The 20,923-nt window shown below is 36.1% G+C and overlaps 1 protein-coding gene and 1 long non-coding RNA gene across 2 annotated transcripts; one reads left to right on the forward strand and one right to left on the reverse strand.

Annotated features, from left to right (window-relative positions):
• Positions 1 to 1,977: 1,977 nt before the first annotated feature.
• papss2a (3'-phosphoadenosine 5'-phosphosulfate synthase 2a) lies at positions 1,978 to 20,540 on the forward strand. Its single transcript, XM_051867863.1, has 12 exons — positions 1,978 to 2,237; positions 6,693 to 6,807; positions 7,509 to 7,744; positions 8,105 to 8,243; positions 8,450 to 8,568; positions 12,254 to 12,367; positions 12,691 to 12,802; positions 14,424 to 14,629; positions 14,904 to 15,039; positions 16,581 to 16,849; positions 17,323 to 17,552; positions 19,410 to 20,540. The coding sequence occupies exons 1-12, from the start codon at positions 2,211 to 2,213 to the stop codon at positions 19,549 to 19,551; spliced, it is 1,845 nt and encodes a 614-aa protein (XP_051723823.1). The 5' UTR covers positions 1,978 to 2,210; the 3' UTR covers positions 19,552 to 20,540.
• On the reverse strand, positions 8,408 to 10,119 carry LOC127498495 (uncharacterized). The gene is made up of 3 exons (XR_007925905.1): positions 8,823 to 10,119; positions 8,639 to 8,711; positions 8,408 to 8,553 (listed from the first exon to the last, which is right to left on the reverse strand). It is a non-coding gene; the product is annotated as an uncharacterized LOC127498495 (long non-coding RNA).
• Positions 20,541 to 20,923: the final 383 nt, after the last annotated feature.

The following is a 20,923-nucleotide window of genomic DNA, read 5'->3' on the forward strand; positions in this document are numbered from 1 at the left end:
ATACATTTGTTTTACCTTTATGGAAATTGATAAAAAAAAAAGTCATGGAAATGTCTATAGTGAATGACTTGTAGTTATGATCAACTATTAGACTAGAAATTACTATTTGTGAGTGCAATTACTTTAAAATGTTTTTACATTTTGATCAGGAAGGACTGGAAATGTCAGGGAAACTCATTGGACAAAAGTTATGGGAGACTTTAAATGATTTTATATGATATGTCACTTTGTTACAGAAATACATTAAACTGCACCTTCTCAGGTCTCATTTGTTAACATTAGTTTATTCATTAACTAACATAAACTAGCAATGGTCAAAGTTTTTTTACAGAAATTATTAACCTTTGTTATTGCTAATAGAGTTCTCCATGTTCATGCTAGTTCACAGTGCATTAGCTAATGTTAACAGATAGGCCAAACTGGTGATCTTAAAAACTACAGTGCTCAGCGTAAATGAGTACACCCCCTTTGAAAAGTAACATTTTAAACAATATCTCAGTGAACACAAAAACAATTTCCAAAATGTAACATCTGTTTAACTTATAACATGAAAGTAAGGTTAATAATATAACTTAGAGAACAAAATTTTCAGTTTTACTCAAATTAGGGTGATGCAAAAATGAGTACACCCCACTGAAAGTCTCTTGAGCAAAGCTAAATTTTAGACTACAAATGTCTAATTTAACAAGAATTCAACCACAGGTGAGTCTAATTACTAATTACACAGGTGTCCAGCAGTCCACTGCAGAGGAATGGCATGCATGGGCGCCGTCCACAAAACAAGTCTCTCCTAAAGCCCAGGCACGAAAAAGCCCACCTAGAGTTTGCCAGGGCCCAGGCTGACAAATATGAAGACTACTGGGACTCTATACTCTGGAGTGATGAGACCAAGATAAATGTTTTTGGAACTGATGGCTTCAAAACTGTATGGTGTCGCAAAGGTGAGGAATACAAAGAAAAATGCATGGTGTCTACAGTGAAACATGGTGGTGTCAGTGTCCTTATGTGCTGCTGATGTCGGGGAGCTGCATTTCATTGATGGCATCATAAATTCACAGATGTACTGCTCTATATGGAAAGAGAAGATGCTACCGTCACTCCGTGCCCTTGGTCGTCGTGCACTTTTACATGACAATGATCCTAAACACACATCTAAGGCCACTGTTGGATTTCTAAAGAAGAACAGGGTGAAAGTGATTCAGTGGCTCCTGATCTGAACCCAATCGAACACCTATGGGGAATTCTGAAGAGACAAGTTGAGCATCACCCTCCATCCAGCATCCAGTCTCTAAAAGAGGTCATTCTTGAAGAATGGAAAAAGATAGATGTTGCAAAATGTCGCCAACTTGTTCATTCCATGCCTAGAAGACTTGGTGCTGTCATTAAAAATCATGGAGGCCATACAAAGTACTAGATGTAGTAATTTTTGATGTGGGGTGTACTCATTTTTGCATCACCCTAATTTAAGTAAAACAGAAAAGTGTGTAATCTAAGTTATATTAGTAACCTTACTTTCATATTATAAGTTTAACAGATGTTATATTAAACTTAGTCTTGTCAACATTTTGGAAATTGTTTTTGTGTTCAATGAGATTTTGTTTAAAAGGGGGTGTAGCTACTCATTTACGCTGAGCACTGTATATTAGTAGGCTAAATGTTGCGATTAACATTTACAAAGATAAATAAATGCTGTGTAAGTATTGTTCATTGTTGTTTCATGTTAACTAATCAAACGCGTAAGAAATTTCACTTTATTTTACTTTATATTTCATAAAAAACTTTTAGTTTAAAAGGTCTTTTAGGTAGTTGACGACTATTAAAAAAAAAAAAAAAACTCTTTGAAAGTCATACATTATTTTTACTCTGCCCAAAATAATTTTTTATTTTACACATGAAAGCAGAACAAGGGGTTCTTTTCTCCTCTCATTCTTCTCTCCGCCCTTTTCTATCCCGTAGCTCTTGAGCCCTCCTCCTCCGTGCCTTACAGTTTCATACCGGTACACTGCTCTCCATTCAGCCTTATGCAGATTGTGGGTCCCGGGAGGTGGTACGAAAACTGGGCCGTTGGAATGCGACGTGTCTCGTATCGCTCTTAAAAACGCTTCTCTTTCTGCTTCTCCACAAACTACCTACAAAGAGTTCACCTGCGCGTTCAATTCGTCCCGCCTCTGAGCGAAAGTCCAAATCAGAGCCCACTTCACCGGAGCGATATGCCTGGAAACACAACACTAAAACCGGTGAGATTAGACAGAAAAGCCATAGCTGGCAAAACTTCTCTGTAGTGGATTGTTTATTTTGTCAGGGCTGTATTTTTCTTCGTTGGCGTTCTTTAGGCATCCAGTGTGTTTAGTAAGGGTTGTCTGAGATGCTTGAACATGGGATTCGGCATAATGTCAGCTAACTTTTTTTCATGTATTATATAACTGCCTTCGATCATTTGGGGAGATATTGGGCAAGCGCTCTGCTTCAAGTCTGTGTTAGGCTAGACATACTAGCTTTACAAATACCCAAACACTTGTTAAATTTAGAGGGCATGAATGATATTGAAATAATACTGTAAACTAAATGATGAATACTAAACAGAAATGTGCCTAGTTTTCACACGGTTTGACTACTTTTCACCTTTATTGCACATTTCACTGAACACACGTTGTCCTTGGTGCATATGGGGTAAATGTCACAATGAGAACCTGTCATTAAACTTGGCCTTGTAACTAAGTTTAAAGAGTCAAAAAATTATGAATGTTCATTTCATGAAAAAATGTAAATTATAATATACAGAAATACAAAACCATTATTTTGGTCAATAAGTACGGAAATTAATAAATCGTCTATATATTTATACCATTTAAAATAATGTGTCATCCTAACATTTATGAAAAATACCTTTGTCAAATTAGTTAAATCTACCTTTATTCTATAGTTAATGCTTGTCTGAATATGCCAGTGTAATTTGATTGTGTTCACTTGTTTATCAAACCTCTATATTGCTAAAATATGATAATACTGGAATAGTTTGGAGGACCAAATTCACAAAAAATTTTTAATTTAAGAATGGTTTTAAAAATAGATGGTTGAAACCAACATACAAAACCACTGCTAGAGAAGAAAACATTCCTATAATATTTGTACAGTTCTTGCTGATTTTTCAGTATATATACACACAATTAAAATCAGCAAGAATTGTAGAAATAGGAATATTTTTTGTAATATTTGGAAATTGCACAGTTCCATCTATACAATATGAAATGCTTCATGCTTGTGGTAGTGTTCTGTTTTAGAGTTCAAGTTAACCAGCGTCATGGATCACAGTTCAGTTAGTGAGGCAACCTGCACTTAGAAAAAAGTATCACACTTGGGTGTTTTTCGTGTATGTGGGCTATATATTTTTATATTGAGTCTATAAACGCTCAGATAAATTTTTAACTTTGTATTAAACTTCATATAAAAAAAAGTCTTTCTCAAAGATAAGAGTAAAAGGGGGAAGTTAAATCATAGTTTTTAATGCCTGTTTTCAATACATTTTAACATATTTAAATATTTTAGAAATCACTTCAAGTGATAGCTGAAAAAATAACACTGTGATTTTGGTGATTAAAATTGGAATAAAGCTGCTAAAATGGCTGCCTTAACTGTCATTTTCTACTCAGAAGGACAAATAAGTCCCTCCACATTCCTTTTGTGATAGGTGTCAGAGTCAGATATTAATTCATCTTTTTATAAGACAAACAGTCAAACAAGATTACTCTACCCTTATTTGTTGTGTTTGATTTCACTGAAATATGACATCTGCAGTCAGAAAGACAAAGATCCAGAGTGTGTTAGACTCTGATCAGAGGTCAGAGATTATTCAGCTTATTTAATGCAAGTCATTCACATATTCAGGCTGTTAGGCTAGTTCTACAGTGTTCATTCATAAAAGCCTACTGGCACTGCATGTCTGGCTTAACAGAGAAAATAAAAGGGAAAAGTGTGTGTTTGAGAGAGGTGGTCTGTAAGTGGGATTCACTGGATACCAGTAGGTTGTGTAATGAATGAATCTATTTGTTTTTCAAGCACTCCACAAGTAAATTTGAGACAGGGCTATGAATAAAAGGCTGTGTGTGTGAGAGTATACAGCTAAATTACATAATTGACTGAGTTGTTATTGCGTGACTTATCCTTTTTTATCTGACGTGTTATAGCCAGCAAGATTTTTATATCCGACCTGTATAAAGGGGTGTGACTGTCCTTTCCAAAGTTGATGCAGAGACATTCCTAGTTAATGAATATAATGGTCTGTTTATAAACCAGCATTGGTTTTCCCGCAGCTTGTCCTGCACAAACAAACCTAGTATTTTTCTCAGTGAGGAGCTCTGCAGGGGACTGAGTCTGAGGCAATACAATTCCTGAGTGTGTGTAAGAGAGAGAAATGTAAAAAGTTATGGCTACAATGACTGAACACTAACCATATTGTATTAATAACTCCCAATTTGAGACCAATAGCTGTAACACTGATATTTTAAGTACTTATTCCATCATATCCTACATCTATTGTACATTTCCTACAGTAACAGTTAATTCTTATCAGTACACTATGGATTTTCTAAACTAGGAAAAGAGAAGTAAAGCAAATTGCGTATTTATGATTCTGCTTATATCTGTTTTATCTTTAGGAATAATAGACATATTGGAATTTTTTAAAAAAGATTTGTGTGTGCACTCATCTGAGGCGTGCACACGCTTATCTCAGACAGCTCGCAAATACTGAGTTCTCTTTCAAAAATAATTTCAACATGCCCGTCTTGGCGAGTATTCTAGAAAACATTGTCGGTTATGTCTTAAAGTCCCCCCTGTAGTCAATTATTTTATCCCTTAAAACTCATCTTTGATCACCAAAATGACATATTTAAACTTTTTTTTTTCCCTGTGAAAAAAGGTAAAGGCTGCACAATGGTATCGCTCTTTACAACATCGGACACATAACGGTAATTAATATGATTAGCCTTTTGCTTGACTATCAAACAGCTAATAATGTGTTGCTAATGTTACACAAACCATGTTCCCATTCGTCATGACAGCTGCCTTCTAACAATCAGTAACCTTAGAAACACTTTGAACTCAGAACGTCAGCAGAGAAAGGCATTTAGTTCATCATAACATCGTAATAAACATCATACACCCGCCATATTGCTTAATTTCTACATGATTTTTCATATCAACAGAAAAATATACTGGGATAACCTGGCTTCTCTTAGAGACTCCCTTTCTAGTTCGCTGTTAATGATATGCTAAAGCCCGCCGGCACATTGACGTCATTTAAGGTAGTTTGTGATGTCACAGACACCAGTTTTTTTTTCGCTGCAGTTTTAAGGAGAAAATACTCAGCAATGGTGTTGACATATGAATTTGCAATGAATTAATTTGGTTTGTCTTAAGAATAGGGAGGGTTTAAAGGGAGTGAAAGAATTTTTTTTTATTATGAGGTTAAGTGTTCTCGAAAGAGAATATTTTGAATATTGCCAGGGATTCTGCATTCTGGATGAAGGTGGGGAAATCATTCCACCAGCAAGGAACAGTGAGCGAAAATGTTCTGGAGAGCAATTTTGTGACCATGAGCCTTTGCTCATTTAGCCTAACACTCCATATGACTGGTTTGAGTAGGACAAACTCAAATTAAACAAATTAGTTCAGTCAAATTAACTTTTTTGAGTATTTAGCACATTCTTTTTCTTCAAGTTCACAGAACTGATATATTTTAAGTAAACTGAACTGTTTCATTGTTTTGAGTTTTATGAACTTATTTCTTTTAATGTAGATTAACTTAAAAAGTTTAACTGAAACTGGGCTGGGATTTCTATTTTCCAGCATTCTTTGCCCATGGCACTTGAAAGGGAGAGTAAATGTTAAATTAAGTGTTATATAATGTTTTTTTTTTTGTGCAAGATTATTGTTAAGTGGGAGATTTAGTAGTGATTAATGTTTTGTTATGCTAATTTAGAAGAGTTTCTGTTAATGTGGGTTTCGGGAGAGTTACCATTATGGTGACAAGTGGTGCATGTGTGGCTTGGTTTGAGAGCAAGTAAGTTAAATGCTTTATATTGCTTAACTCATTCAGTAAGTGCAATACCATGCTATTGTTAACATGTTTTTAACATGTTTTGTTAACAATGATAATTTGCATTTTCTGAATTAGCTTGTTATAGCTAGCTAAGTTTACGCTAATAAAAATGTTCACACTGAGGTTACATGAAAATTTTAGTTCAAGTTAAATGTATGAATTAGTGTACTCAAACATTTTAAGTTAATACCAATTCAAATGTATGAGTACAAATTAAAAATCTGCCAGTTCTGCTTACTTAAACTTTTGAATTTCTTAACTTAAAAATTTTGAGGTAACTGATTGCTTCAATTTTTTTGAGTTTTGCCAACTTATTTGGGTTTACAGTGCAGTGAAGATAACGCAGTTTTATATTTGATTACATTTTCTGTACCTGAAAACTAGACACCTGAAAAGCACTGTTTATTTTATTTGAATCTTTGCTCTATTGTATTTATTTGTGCTGTTGCTTGTAGTTAGATTATTATAGCGTAAATGTATTTGGAGTATTAATGCTCATTGTGTATTCCTGTGCTCAGGTACAGTATATAAAATACTACTACTACACTAAAATTTGCTCTAAACGTTGGTATGTATGCATGTGTGTTTGTAGGGCCTGCAAAAGTCCACTAATGTGGTATACCAGGCTCATCATGTCAGCCGCAGCAAGAGGGGGCAGGTTGTGGGAACCAGAGGAGGTTTCAGAGGATGTACAGTCTGGCTCACAGGTAATGCATGGACACACACACAACAGTAAAAATAAATACATAATGCAAAACTTGCAACACACTTGAGTTCAAAAACAGTAACAACAGATGTCAGGTTTAAAAGCAGATTTAAATAGGGAAATAATTTCACAAACCTGTGACACCTGTAAATCAAGATGTTTCTAAACTTTAAACCCCAGGCGCTGTCTAACAAGTTTTTAATAGTTTTTGTTTTTATGTACCTCCATTATGGATCATGAACACCAAACCAGAAATGTGTTCCTTATAACCCATATTATACTGGATTCATACAACTTGCACACATTATGTACATTTTTTTTTCTTTACTTAAAAAAGAAGTGAAACATAATAAGATTAAACTACCATTCAAAAGATTGCTCACCAAGGCTGCATTTGTTTGATCAAAAATACAGTAAAAATAGCAATATTGTGAAATATTATTACAATTTAAAATAATTGCTTTCTATTTTAATACATTTAAAAATGTAAATTACTCCTGTGATGAAAAATGAAAACAGTTGTGCTGTTTAATATATTTGTATTTAAAACTGATAGAGAAATCATGTTAACATTATAAATGTCTTTACTGTCACTTTTGATCAAATTAATGTATTAATTTCTTTAAAAAAAAACACTTCAAATTATATCCAAGTGTAAGGAATCTCTTATTTCATTGCCTTTGTGTGTGTGTTTGTATGCAGGTCTATCAGGGGCTGGTAAGACAACAGTGGGATTCGCTTTAGAGGAATATCTGGTCTCTCACGGCATTCCCTGCTACTCTTTGGATGGTGATAACATCCGTCACGGCCTAAATAAGAACCTGGGCTTTACTTCTAAAGACCGAGAGGAGAATATTCGGCGTATTGCTGAGGTGGCCAAACTGTTTGCAGATGCTGGGCTTGTTTGCATTACAAGTTTCATCTCGCCGTTCACCAAAGTAAGCAACCACACCAGCGACTTGATTATTTCATCACTATCACAGTAAAATTGGTTGAACTAGGGTTTGATTTGAATCAAAAGATCAAATATGCAAGGTTTCTTCAAATCATATGCATCTTCTAGGATGAATGCACTGCAGCACAAAAGGTCTCAACATTTACATTTATTCATTTAGTGGACACTTTTATTCAAAGCAACTTACAAATGAGAATAAGCCGAGCAGACGAGTGAACATGTAAACACAAGGAGCAACAAACACTATGTTTTTATTTGACCGTTTTTAATAAAATGTTCCAAAAAAAAAAAAAAAAAAAAAAAAAAAAAAAAAAGCATAATGCTCAACATATTTGCTCTGCAGGACCGCGCAGAGGCCCGGAGCATCCATGAGAAAGCAGGTTTGCCATTTTTTGAGGTGTTTGTGAACGCTCCTCTGGAGGTGTGCGAGAGCAGAGACGTTAAAGGACTCTACAAAAAAGCAAGAGCTGGGGAGATTAAAGGTAATAAAAAAAAAAAAAAAAAAAATAGAAACTTTAAAACTGCTGTTCCAAAAATTAAAAAAAAAAAAAAAAAAAAAAAAGGATGTTCAAAACCAAATCATAGACACATGAAAACAGCCTGCAAACAGAGCAGATTAAACATAATACTCAGTGTTCTTCTTTCATTCCCATCTTCCCCTGTTTTCCTTGCTTCATTTCTCGCTCAGGCTTCACCGGTATAGATTCGGAGTATGAGAGTCCAGAGGCTCCTGAGCTGATTCTGAGGACCGGAGAGCTCACAGTGAACGAATGCATTCAGCAGGTGGTGAATCTGTTAAAGGAGCAGGTTAGTCAGGAGCTGAACACAGGCTTGAAAATATACCATTTATTTACCATTTCCCAATTGGTGCATGTACCTTTATCTTTAGAGTACCTCACAGTCAGAAGTCCAAGGTTAAAGCCATTGGTAGCCTGTGGCTACGTATCGGTCTGAAGGGCACATTGATAGAGCAGGATATTTTACTCTACATAATTTTTGGGTGAACTATCCCTTAAAGAAAGAACCAGATTAAACTTTACTACAAGTAATTATTTATTCACCCTCATGTAGTTCCAACCGGTCACGTACTTGCAGGGATTCAGACGAATGCAGAAGATTCAAGTTCAATATAAATCCAAGACAGGCAACAGCAAACACACGTAACATTGATAATACCGGACAATGAACTGAACTCAGGCTGGAACTTAAATACACAAAGGTAAATGACAGACAGCTGTGAAGATCGTTAGTGTCCTTGGTGACTGATGAGTGGCAGCAATGTGGAAGAGGGAACATGAGACAGGAGTGACAACAAACAGAAAGTCCATGAACAGAACATAATGGTGAAATCAGCGTTGATAGAGCAACGGTAATGATGACAGAGTTCATGCAGATCACTGCAAGGAGGAAATCATGATTCGGACTCTGGGTCTGGCTGTTATCTGGACCAGGACGCGACGCTCTTCAGACACCGGATGATAGACTCTCTCCATCTCAGTCCAGAGGTGTCTGGGAGGTCCACAGGGTGATGGTAGTTCGCCCTGATCCAGAACAGTGACTTCAGGGTCTTGATGTCGTAGGGGCAGGAGACGGCGAGGTGGAAAAACTCTGTGGCAAAACAAACAAAAAAGCCATGGCCGCACACTTCCTTGCGTATTCCATTTTTTTTTTTGGTCTGGTATTCTGTCAGGGATTCAAATGAAGGTAGAAGATTCAAGTTCAGTACAACAAAGTTTAATATAAATCCAAGACAGGCGACAGCAAACACACATAACATTGACAATACCAGACAATGAACTGAACTCAGGCTGGAACTTAAATACACAAAGGTAAATGACAGACAGCTGTTAAGATCGTTAGTGTCCTTGGTGACTGATTAGTGGCGGCAATGTGAAACAGGGAACACGAGACAGGAGTGACAACAAACAAAGTCCATGAACAGAACATAATGGTGACAACCCCATGTGCAATATTTTTTCCTTTGGAAAAAAATACATACACTACTGTTCAAAAGTTTGGGGTCAAAGTTTTTTTTTTTTAAAGAAATTAATACTTCTGTTCAGCAAGTATGCAATTGAGCTGATCAAAAGTGAATGTAAAGACATAATAAAATAAAAAATGTTATTGATCAAAGAACCCTGAAAAAATGTATCAAGGTTTGCACAAAAATATTAAGCAGTACAACTGTTTTCAACATTGATAACACTTAGAAATGTTTCTTTAGCACAAAATCTATGAAATGTATGAAAATAGAAAACAGATATTTTAACAGGGTTTGCGTGGGGCATTAAAAGTCAATAAATAGATTTTGCGAAAATTAAGGCCTTAAATGGCTTTAAACATCATTACATTTTATTCCTACAGGCATTATACTACCAGGTTATTTTGAATATAACCTTCTGTCATGATCACCTGCTGGAGTGCCCTTGACTGCCACCAGAGGACACTCTACCCTGGACTCCATTTCCCATAACCCTTTGTTCTGGACTCATCTCATCTTTGCACCCAGCTGTTTTCTATTATGTTGTTAGTGTCTGTCTATTTATACCGAGTTTGTTTCTGTCTGTGTGATCGTGATTTGTGTGATTTTGCTGCTTGATACCCTCCACTTCTGAGCACTCTGGCTTCTTGTTTCTCTGTATGGTTTTTGTTGTCTTGTTCTTGTTTGGACTGATTTGTATGGATTTTGACAAATCTTTCTCGAGTAAGTCCTGTGCAGCGCTGCTGATGACTTCTGTAAAGCCAAACGAAGAGCGTTGATGGGCGTGCTCTTGCTCTCTCGCTCTGGTCGACGTGTGTGCGTGCGCTCTTCCGGGAGAAGTGCCCGTATACAAGGAATTCCGACCCCGTTGACGTCACACAGGCCCATACTCGAAAAAAAGACCCCGAAGTTCGTGAGGATTTGGAAGAGTATTTTTGGCACAGAAATACTCCGTCATACGTCCAACTCGTGTTTTGAAACTTTGGCCATGTTTAGCATGAGAATCCAACACCTAAACGGTGTAAATAAGTCAGAATGCATGAAATAGCATTATACCCCCCCTTTAAAAAAATTGCACTTGGATCTTTACCTGCAAGTCTCAGAGCACCGTGACAGCATTCATAATTAATAACTTTAATTTGCTGTCGGAAAATATGCACACAGGTGTGATACATAATGTGGAACCAGTTAGGTAATTGCCTCCGGCCGGAGCAAAATTGCCGTAAGGCCGGTTTACTTTGCACAGCGGCAGGCTGGAGGAGTAAAATTGGGTGCTTCTCAGACTTTTTTTCCCAAGAAAGCGCCTTGTGACAAATTTAGCGACTTCTTGAAACCTTATCTAGCTTCTGAGACTCCCTGGTACCGCCGCACGAGTGCGAGGTCTTGCTTTCCAGCCGCAGGCGCACCTCTCTCTGCATCTGCTCTGTTCAATGAGTGGCTGAGAGGAGCGGCGCTGTCAGCTGAGTCTGTGCGCTCTGTCAAAGAACAAGTAAAACAGAATCGTTGCTTCTAACCTGAGTGATCATTTTACGTGTACATATATCTAAAATCACAGCAACTGTGTCTTTATCTTATGTATATGGTGATTTTTGTCAGACAAGGTCTTGATTATAACTTTGACTGTTTTTGTTCTATTTCAGCAGTGAAAATAGTTACTGAATGATTCAGTGTTTTGAACAAATTGGTTGAGTCAAAGATTCAATGATCCATTCATAAACAACTGCCTCATTCTTGAATGAATCAGCCATTGGAACGAATCGTTTGAATGAACGACTAAATGACTCACTTATTAAGATGCTTACTTGCCCTATAATGGCGGTTTAGTTTCAAGTATAATTTTCCCCCCAACATTCTTATTTGTATTTTCAAAAAAAAAAAAAAAAGAGAAAATGAAACATTTCTGGGGGAAACGCAAAACATTCGTGAGAGAAAGCAAAAGAATAATTTTTTTCTCCCATCTCATATGTTGTCATTCACCATGTCCTTTTAGGGGCTCCGTACAAAAGTGATGGATAATTTTGCATGTTTCATTGTGTTATCACAAATAAAATTATTGACTCCAAGCTCAACAATGCAATGTGCTTACAAATCTTTAACAGAACTTTAATAATATTATATATAAAGGGTGAAGATGTCAATTTTCCTAGGCCGAACAAATGCGTTATGTTCCAAGTGAAGCCTGAAGCAAATTTTATGTCAGAGAAAAAATTATAGTATTATAGTACAAATTATTATACACATATTATAGTGTAATTATTATACACTATAATCTTCACCTCCACATTAATAACTGTAACCAAAACCCTAAAAACTTCTGTACTTCATGTTTATTAACGTCAAGAAAGTTCCCTACTATTACTGAACAAACCTGATTACATTGCAATTACAGCAATGAAAGTCTTTTTTAAGGGTCAGATCCAAAATAGCTCAAGGTAACATTTGTACACGCCATTAGCTGGAAGATACTTTTTTCATTCAACCCTTTGATCTCTCTTTCTCTCTCTTTCTCAGAGCATCGTTCCCAGTGGAGTTATAGAGGAGATTAATGAACTGTTTGTGCCTGAGAACAGGCTCAAGCTGGCGCAGGCAGACGCCAACACCCTGCCCTCTATCAGCATCACCAAGGTAACCAATAGCAGTAGTCCTCAAGGTCAGGGACCACTCATGTTCATGTATTCATAAATATGTGTAAATTATTGACAGGATGACACATAACAGCTTTATCAGCCTGTGAACAGTGTTTAATTATTACAATGCAAATGTATTCCAGAAACCCACAACAATAATGATTTTAAAATCTGTTCCTTAAACGTATTCTCACTTATTATTCCACAAAGTTGTTACATAATCCTTCCTACAGACAATCCATCAGAACAGACATTTTGAAGAATGTGATATTAGCTAACAGTTCCGTTTGTAAACACAGCTTTCTGTATTTGTGTGTGTAGTTGGACTTACAGTGGGTGCAGGTGTTGGCTGAAGGATGGGCCAGCCCTCTAAACGGCTTCATGAGGGAGAGAGAATACCTACAAGTCATTCACTTCAACGCCCTCCTGGATGGTAACATACAAGCACACACATTTAAAAAGGTGTCTCAAATGTTTAAGCCATCGGCAGTCTCCTGTTGCAGTGCTAGACATCTCCTTCCAATTATTAGTACAACTCATTTTTATTCTACACACAAGCAATCACAATTAGTCAGGATAATCGTCTTTATGTTGGCGATGGTACCAGCAGCAGAAGGCTGATCTGAGCTCTGCACTGTTATTTAGAAGATGTTTCATGCATAAAATAACAGGTGCCAGTGCTGCTTTCAGGAGACAGAATGATGCAATGATCTGGCTTCCTGTGAAATTCACACGCTTTGCTTGGTTTAATTGGGTTGGTCGGCAAACATCGGTTAGGGGTGGAGGCAGTATTTTCATTTGCACGCAAGCAAATAACATTCAGTGTACTGACACATATTGTTAGCAGCATTAAGCCGAGCAGGCAGCTAATGATGGATAATGAAGCTAATGAGCACGTCACCTCTCTTTATCAATTTGCACTGGTTACCAATAGGCGCTCGCATCAAATTCAAGGCACTGATGTTTGCCTAAAGAAAAACCACTGGCTCCAGGGCCTAAAACTAACTTTTTGCCACACGTGCCTATGGCCAGTAACTTAAGAAAATGTACCAGCCATGAATATTTTTAAACAGGCAGTTATGATACCAAAATTTAAGATAACAGTGAAAATTCACAATTCTCTTTTCCAATTTTGATACCACAGCTAAAACACTCAGTAATAAAATAAGAACACATCTAATTACCAGCACAAATAAATACAATATAACAAAGATACAAATGAAATAAACAGTGCTCTTCAGGTTTTTTAGGTAGGTCTGACAGTAGTTTTCAGGTACAGAAATTTAATAAAGTAAGCAAATGTAAAATAACACTGCATAGCCTTCACTGTCTAAACATTCTTATTAATTAATCCTTATTTAAAGTTACAAAAATTATTCAGTCAAGAGCAGTGAGTCCTTTGTTGTTTGATAACATTTAAAACACAGACAGCAGCAGGAATATTAGGCTGCTGTCATTTTAAGAGCGAACTCACAAATTTAATATACTGATACTGTATACATGCGTTAACTGTTTACGTCCACTTAAGACAAAACTAACCATTTTAACTAGGATACCCACTATTTTGTTACATAATTTCGTGTGAATTTGTCCGCTCAAGTGTGAGAAGACGTGAAAGAGAGCTCCGTTTAGTATTCATTTGGGTTCTGCAAGTGAATGGCACCAAAATGGCACAAAATCACTTTCACGGACATTTACTTTGATTGTTCCTTGCTGTTGGAATGACCTCAACCTGAGTCTATAGCCATTTTTGAGATACGGCTAAAGACTTGACACATTAATACTAACACTTTTTTATTCTATTTTTATTTTTTTCTATTTATTTAAAAAAAAAAGTGTTAGACTAACTAGGACTTGTCACAGCAAGGTTTAACTGCTGCTATCGTTCTCTGCATTTGTACGTCGCTTTGGATGAAACAGTCTGCTAAATGATTAAATGTAAATGTAGATGTCACGTTATTTAGAGTTTTTTCCTTTACTGAATAATAAATAAAGTGATCTCTTCAAAATTATTTTTAATATGTGTTGATTAACTTGCTTATCCCTAAATATAGGGGGAACCATCAACCTCTCAGTACCCATTGTCCTTCCTGTTGCCACCGAGATTAAAGAACGTCTTCAAGGCAGTGCGGCTGTGGCTCTGGAGTACCAGGGAAAATGCGTCGCCATCTTACACAGCCCAGAGTTCTTCGAGCATCGAAAGGAAGAGCGATGTGCTCACCAGTGGGGGACAATCTGTCCCAAACACCCTTACATAAAGGTATTAATTACTTTTCAACCAATGCCATGATAATGAATGCTTAAAAAATGCTACAATATTGAGAAACCTTTAAGAAGTCTCAGCTGATTACAGTTAACTTATTTGTACCAGAAAAAGGACTCCGAAATGGCACAAATTGTTTCTTAAATAATAAATAGAAATTTGTATTTCTAACTGAAATTCATAATACACTGAATACACTGTTGTAATAAATGATTGTTATAACTCACAAATGCACATTAACTACATTCTTTCACCTCTTACATGTAAATAGATGGTTTTGGAAAGCGGTGACTGGCTGGTAGGGGGTGAGCTAGAGGTATTGGAGCGAATCAGATGGAACGATGGGCTGGATCAGTATCGTCTCACTCCAAGGGAGCTGAAGCAGAGATTTAAAGAGATGAAAGCAGGTAAAGCAAATGGGTTAAAAAGATGAGTAAGATGGATTACAAGATTTTTTTAATTGTGCATACAGAGTGATTTTCTGGAGACACTTTAAACTGAAATACATTTTAAAGCACCCATGCATATCCAAAAAAAAAAATAAAAAATCATTGTCATTCTGGATCTAGGGTGTGACTTTTATAAAACCATGATAACACTTCAGGGGTATTGGCTGCATATGAAGGAAGGAATCAAAAGCACTCATGCTTCTTCCAGCCACAAAGTTATGGTTTTTAATGTATTATTTTATAAAATTTTTAATATTATATCCCATATAATATTAAAAATATTATAATACGTAAACCTGGATAAGTTGGCAAAACCCAAAACAATTGAGCCAATCAGTTGCCTCAAAATTTTTAAGTTAAGAAATTCAAAGTTTGCATGTAAGTAAACAGAACTGGCAGATTTTTATTTTGTACTACTCATACATTTTAATTGTTCTTAAATTGAAATATTTGAGTACTCTCATACATTTAACTTAAAATGATCGTATAACCCCAATATAAACATTCCTATTAGTGTAAAAATAGCTAGTTATAACAAGCTATTTCAAAAAATGCTAACTTGCTAATTTGTTAACAATAGTATAGTATAGCACTAAATGAATGAGTATAACAATATAACGCATTTAACATACTTGCTCTCAAACCTAGCCGCATGCACCCCCCTTGTCACCATGATGGTAACTCTCCAAAAACCCACATTATCAGAAACTCTTCTGAATTAGCATAACAAAACATTAATCACTACTAAATCTCCCACTTAACATTAATCTTGCACAAAAAACATTATATAACACTTAATTTTAGCATTTACTCTCCAATCCAACTGCCCTGTGAACTTCTGTGTTTCTGTGTGGAGGGAAAGTGTCTGAGTGCACGTTCAGCGATGATGTCTCATTTTGGTAAAAAAAAAAAAAAAAACGCCACTAGAGGGCGTATGTTTGACAATAAAATATTTGATTATGGTTGAATCTATTTTTTCAATTTCCCTGAACTCCTGAAACTTTAGCGTAGAACCTGAAACTTTAGTTGTAGAAACTCAAAAAAATATTTAGTGTTAACTTTTAAATCTCTGATAGATGTTGATGAACTCAAAAATAATAGTTAAACTTTTGGGCACATTTTGAGTAAAAGGTACTTTCCATTATAAGTTAACTGTACTGTTTGGATTTACAGTGTATTAATACATTAAAAACCACAACTATGTGGCTGGAAGAAGCATGTGAATTGCAGCAGCAAGACTACTTTAACAGACAGGTATTTGATAGGGTGTGGCCAAAAAAAGTCAAATGTTTACCACATGTCAAGCATTCATTGGCTGGTGTCAATTTCAAAAAGTCAACTAAGAAATCAGGATTGTTAATTTGATACCCCACATAAGTCTTGAATTTCTGGCTTTGTAGGTTCTTAGCGCCCTCTTGAGAAACTAATGACATTCTGCACTTGGTCCACACCATGGTTACGGAACAACTAAGCACTAACTGGTTTCATTGTTTTCCCAGACGCAGTGTTCGCTTTTCAGCTGAGGAACCCGGTGCATAATGGCCACGCCCTGCTAATGACCGACACGCGTCGGCGATTGGAGGAACGTGGGTATCGTAGGCCAGTGCTACTTTTGCATCCTTTGGGTGGCTGGACCAAAGATGATGACGTGCCTTTGGATTGGAGAATGAAACAGCATGCTGCTGTGCTGGAGGACGGCATTCTAGACCCACAATCCACCATTGTGGCCATCTTTCCCTCCCCTATGATGTACGCTGGGCCTACAGAGGTACGTAGAAGCTGTTCTTTCATACATGCTTATGGACAACAACATATAAGGCGCTTTTAGAAAGCCTTACATACACCGATTTTAGTAATGCTAATCAATATTTGCACTTTTTAGTTTACCCTACTGTCAGTATTTTGGGGTCATTATTTTATTTTTAATTTTTTTTTTTTTTTTTAAGCAAGGATCCATTAAATTGATCAAAATACATGTTAAAATAGAAAACAGTTACCTTAAATAGTAATAATATTTCACAATATTACTACTGTTTTTACTGTATTTTAATTTAAAAAATGTAAAAAAAAAAAAAAAAAAAAAATAGTTTGAATGGTAGTTTAAATAAAGCTATATTTTTAAGAGATTTATCTAAAATTATGGCCGGTTTATAGTCTAAGATTCTCATTAAAATTTAATTTCACCCATAACATATAAGTGCCACCCTTACAAATACTTACCTTTTCCGTGTGTCTTGTCAGGTCCAGTGGCACTGTCGTGCAAGGATGGTTGCAGGTTCTAATTTCTACATTGTGGGTCGTGATCCTGCTGGGATGCCCCACCCAGAGTCAGGACAGGACCTTTATGATCCAACTCATGGAGGTAAAGTTCTGTCCATGGCACCTGGACTCACCTCGGTGGAGATTATCCCCTTCAGAGTGGCTGCATACAACAAGATCAAGAAAGCTATGGACTTCTATGACAAAGATAGGTGAGATTGAAGTGAATAAAGTGCAACAATTTAACAGTACTTAAAGGATTAGTCCACTTTTAAATTAAAATTTCCTGATAATTTACTCACCCACATGTCATCTAAGATGTCCATGTCCTTCTTTCTTCAGTCGAAAAGAAATTAAGGTTTTTGAGGAAAACATTCGAGGATTTTTCTCCATATAGTGGTCTTCAAACGGTTGAAGGTAAAAATGACAGTTTCAGTGCAGCTTCAAAGGGCTTTAAACGATACCAGACGAGGAATAAGGGTCTTATCTAGAGAAACGATCGGTCATTTTCTAAATTTTTTTTTCAATATATGCACTTTATATAAACAAATGATCGCCTTCAAGTGGTTCCGCCAAAACCGCACTTCCGTATTCTTCAAAAAGCTTACACTGTATGTCCTACACCTTCCCTATTCTACTTACGGAAAAAACGGAACTGGCGCTGCGTTCGTTCTGTAAATTGAATAGGGAAGGTGTAGGACATTCAGTGTAAGCTTTTTGAAGAATACGGAAGTGCGGTTTTGGCGGAACCACTTGAAGGCGATCATTTGTTTATATAAAGCGCATATATTTAAAAATTTTTTTAGAAAATGACAGATCGTTTCTCTAGATAAGACCCTTATTCCTCGTCTGGTATCGTTTAAAGCCCTTCGAAGCTGCACTGAAACTGTAATTTTTACCTTCAACCGTTTGGAGACCACTGAAGTCCACTATATGGAGAAAAATCCTGGAATGTTTTCCTCAAAAACCTTCATTTCTTTTCGACTGAAGAAAGAAATACATAAATATCTTATAGTAAATTATCATGAAATTTTAACTGGAAAGTGAACTAATCCTTTAAATATTTTAAAATATCCTGGTTATAAATCTCTGTTATTGGTATTTATAAAGTGACTGTGGTTATGACACACACTGTACATAAAAATATATTAACAACAGTAGAAACAAATTTTGGAGCAAAGAATTGTTTTTACAGAAATTAATTTACATTTCAATTCATTGTGCTCATCAATTAAGTCACTGTGCTTTCAAGGCAAGGCACACTGTGTTACTTTTATGATGGATGAATGCGCTTTTTTGGGCTTAAAAAAAAAAATGGTACCATTCACTCCCATTATAAAGCTTGGAAGCGGCAGGATATTTTTTAATATAACTCCGATTGTTATTATATATGTAAATTACGGGATAATTTTCATTTTTGGGTGAACTATCCCTTTAAACCATTTAAAATATGCTGATTGCATGCATTCAGGACAATTCCAATTCATCGTTTTCAGTCACTTGACTGACACGGAGACCTGGAGGGCAAAACATCCACAGAACTGCAGTACAGGCCTATCAATTTTCTAAGAAAAACAAAAATATGTGAACAAAATGCAAGTTTTGGGCACTTGTGATCCATATACAGCAGTTGCTGCAGTGTTTCAATCACTAAAAACAGCAAGACATTCTAAACACTTAAGCGGATGATTAGGTAAGCGTTTTCTTTATAATGATTTTCTATGGGAAGAAAGCTTAACAAGGGTTCATCTGCTTGCCTGTTTATAGTATGCATCATCAATAAGGTGTATACTGAATTGGTTTTTTTTAATATCACTGTACATTAGTACTTAGTGCAAACCTGGTAAAAATGACTAACAGGCAATGGAGGAAAGCCTTGTTTTGCCCTCCAGGTTGGCGTTCCTGTAAGTGTGTGATGTCACGTGAAAACTATGACCAGACATGAGGTGTATAAATGTGTTTTCGCAATAACCAGGAACTTAAGCAAAGATTATTTCCATGTAAAATGGTTGCTTAGTGACTCTGAAGCATGGAAGTCAGGCTGCTTTTACCTCTATTTTTCAATTCAGACATGCTGAGTTTGAGTTCATCTCCGGGACCAAGATGCGCAAGCTGGCTCGCAGTGGAGAGAACCCTCCCGAGGGCTTCATGGCCCCTAAAGCCTGGAAGGTCCTCACAGAGTATTACAATTCCCTACAGAAAGACCAGTGATGACACATACAAGAAGTTTCAACACAGAAAACCTCAGAAGATCACAGAGCATGTGGTTCAAACCGCCTCTAGAACTGCTTCAAGGCATTGCGAAATGAAGGTGCGCATTTACAATGAACTGGTGGCAAAGGTCTCCTGTGAATAATTATTTTACTACAGCATTGTTTTTAAATGGAAATATGAACATGCTTTCTCAACTTTCTCAACTGTGGAATTTAAACTGATGTGCCTTGATTAATAGATTGTCAATCCCAAAGAGATTATAAGATCTTGTATTTAGAAATGTGTGCTTTAGAAGGCATTTAAATGAAAAAGTATATCAATTGTAATCTAAATGAAGCAATTACTGTACCGTTCAAAAGTTTGAGGACGGTAAGATTTTTTTAATATATATTTTAAAATGTCATTTATTCATGTGATGGCAAAGATACATTTTCAGCATTACTACTCTAGTCACATGATCCTTCAGAAATCATTCTAATATTCTGATTTGCTGCTCAAGAAACCTTTCTTCTTATTAATGCTAAAAACAGTTGTGCTGCTTAATATTTTTGTAGAAACTTTCAGGATTCTGAACAGAAAGTGTTCAAAAGAGCATTTATTTGGAATAGAATTTTTCTTTAACAATGTAAGTGTCTTTACTGTCACTTTTGATCAATTTAATGCATTCTTGCTGAATACATTTTTTTTTTTTTTTAATAATCATACTGACCACAAACTTGGTGTATATCAAATCAGTCTTCATGTGGCCCAAATTACAGTCAGATTTTACTTCATAACCAGAATAATTTTGTTTACATGTTACAGAAAAGGGTTGTTATCTGGGGACCATACTGGGGAATGCATACTAGGGAAAGTATTTATTTTATTCATTTAAAATCAATAATGAATAACACTGTTTTATTAAAGATTTAAGTATACAGTAATGTCACGTAGATATATGTATATCTCATCTGTTTTAATTAAATCTTTGTACTGTGATTACATAATTATGACCATGTGGCTGCTTTTTTAGATGCTCACAGTGTGTGACTGTATGTACAGCTTGCTTCCTGTTCTCTAAAACAAGGGCAAAAGTTATACAGCGTTCACAGAAATATCGATGCTCCTCTGCCATCTGGTGGTCATCGGTATACAGAAACCTCATGGCACCCACCCAAAAAAAGCTGATTATGCAAATATAACTTTAGCTAACGGTTACAGTTTGTAACCAAACTGGTGTCATGGACTTGGACGTTTTCATTCCCGTGTGATGCAAAGAGCAATTCATAATCAGTTTATATGAGGTCATGGCCTGAACATGCATAATGCACCCTAGAATATAGGTCCCAAAATCTGTTACGGGTGAATAGCTCCTAAGTTGATGGATCGA

This window comes from Ctenopharyngodon idella, chromosome 17 (assembly GCF_019924925.1).
Source record: "Ctenopharyngodon idella isolate HZGC_01 chromosome 17, HZGC01, whole genome shotgun sequence".
Classification (NCBI taxonomy): Eukaryota; Metazoa; Chordata; class Actinopteri; order Cypriniformes; family Xenocyprididae; genus Ctenopharyngodon; species Ctenopharyngodon idella.

What these genes read in the sequence shown, in the direction of transcription:
- papss2a (XM_051867863.1), top strand. Translation starts at nt 2,211, where the DNA reads ATGCCTGGAAACACAACACTAAAACCG. An exon ending in ATTTAAAGAGATGAAAGCAG is followed by an intron (nt 15,040 to 16,580) that starts GTAAAGCAAATG and finishes TTGTTTTCCCAG; the next exon opens with ACGCAGTGTTCGCTTTTCAG. An exon ending in TGTACGCTGGGCCTACAGAG is followed by an intron (nt 16,850 to 17,322) that starts GTACGTAGAAGC and finishes GTGTCTTGTCAG; the next exon opens with GTCCAGTGGCACTGTCGTGC.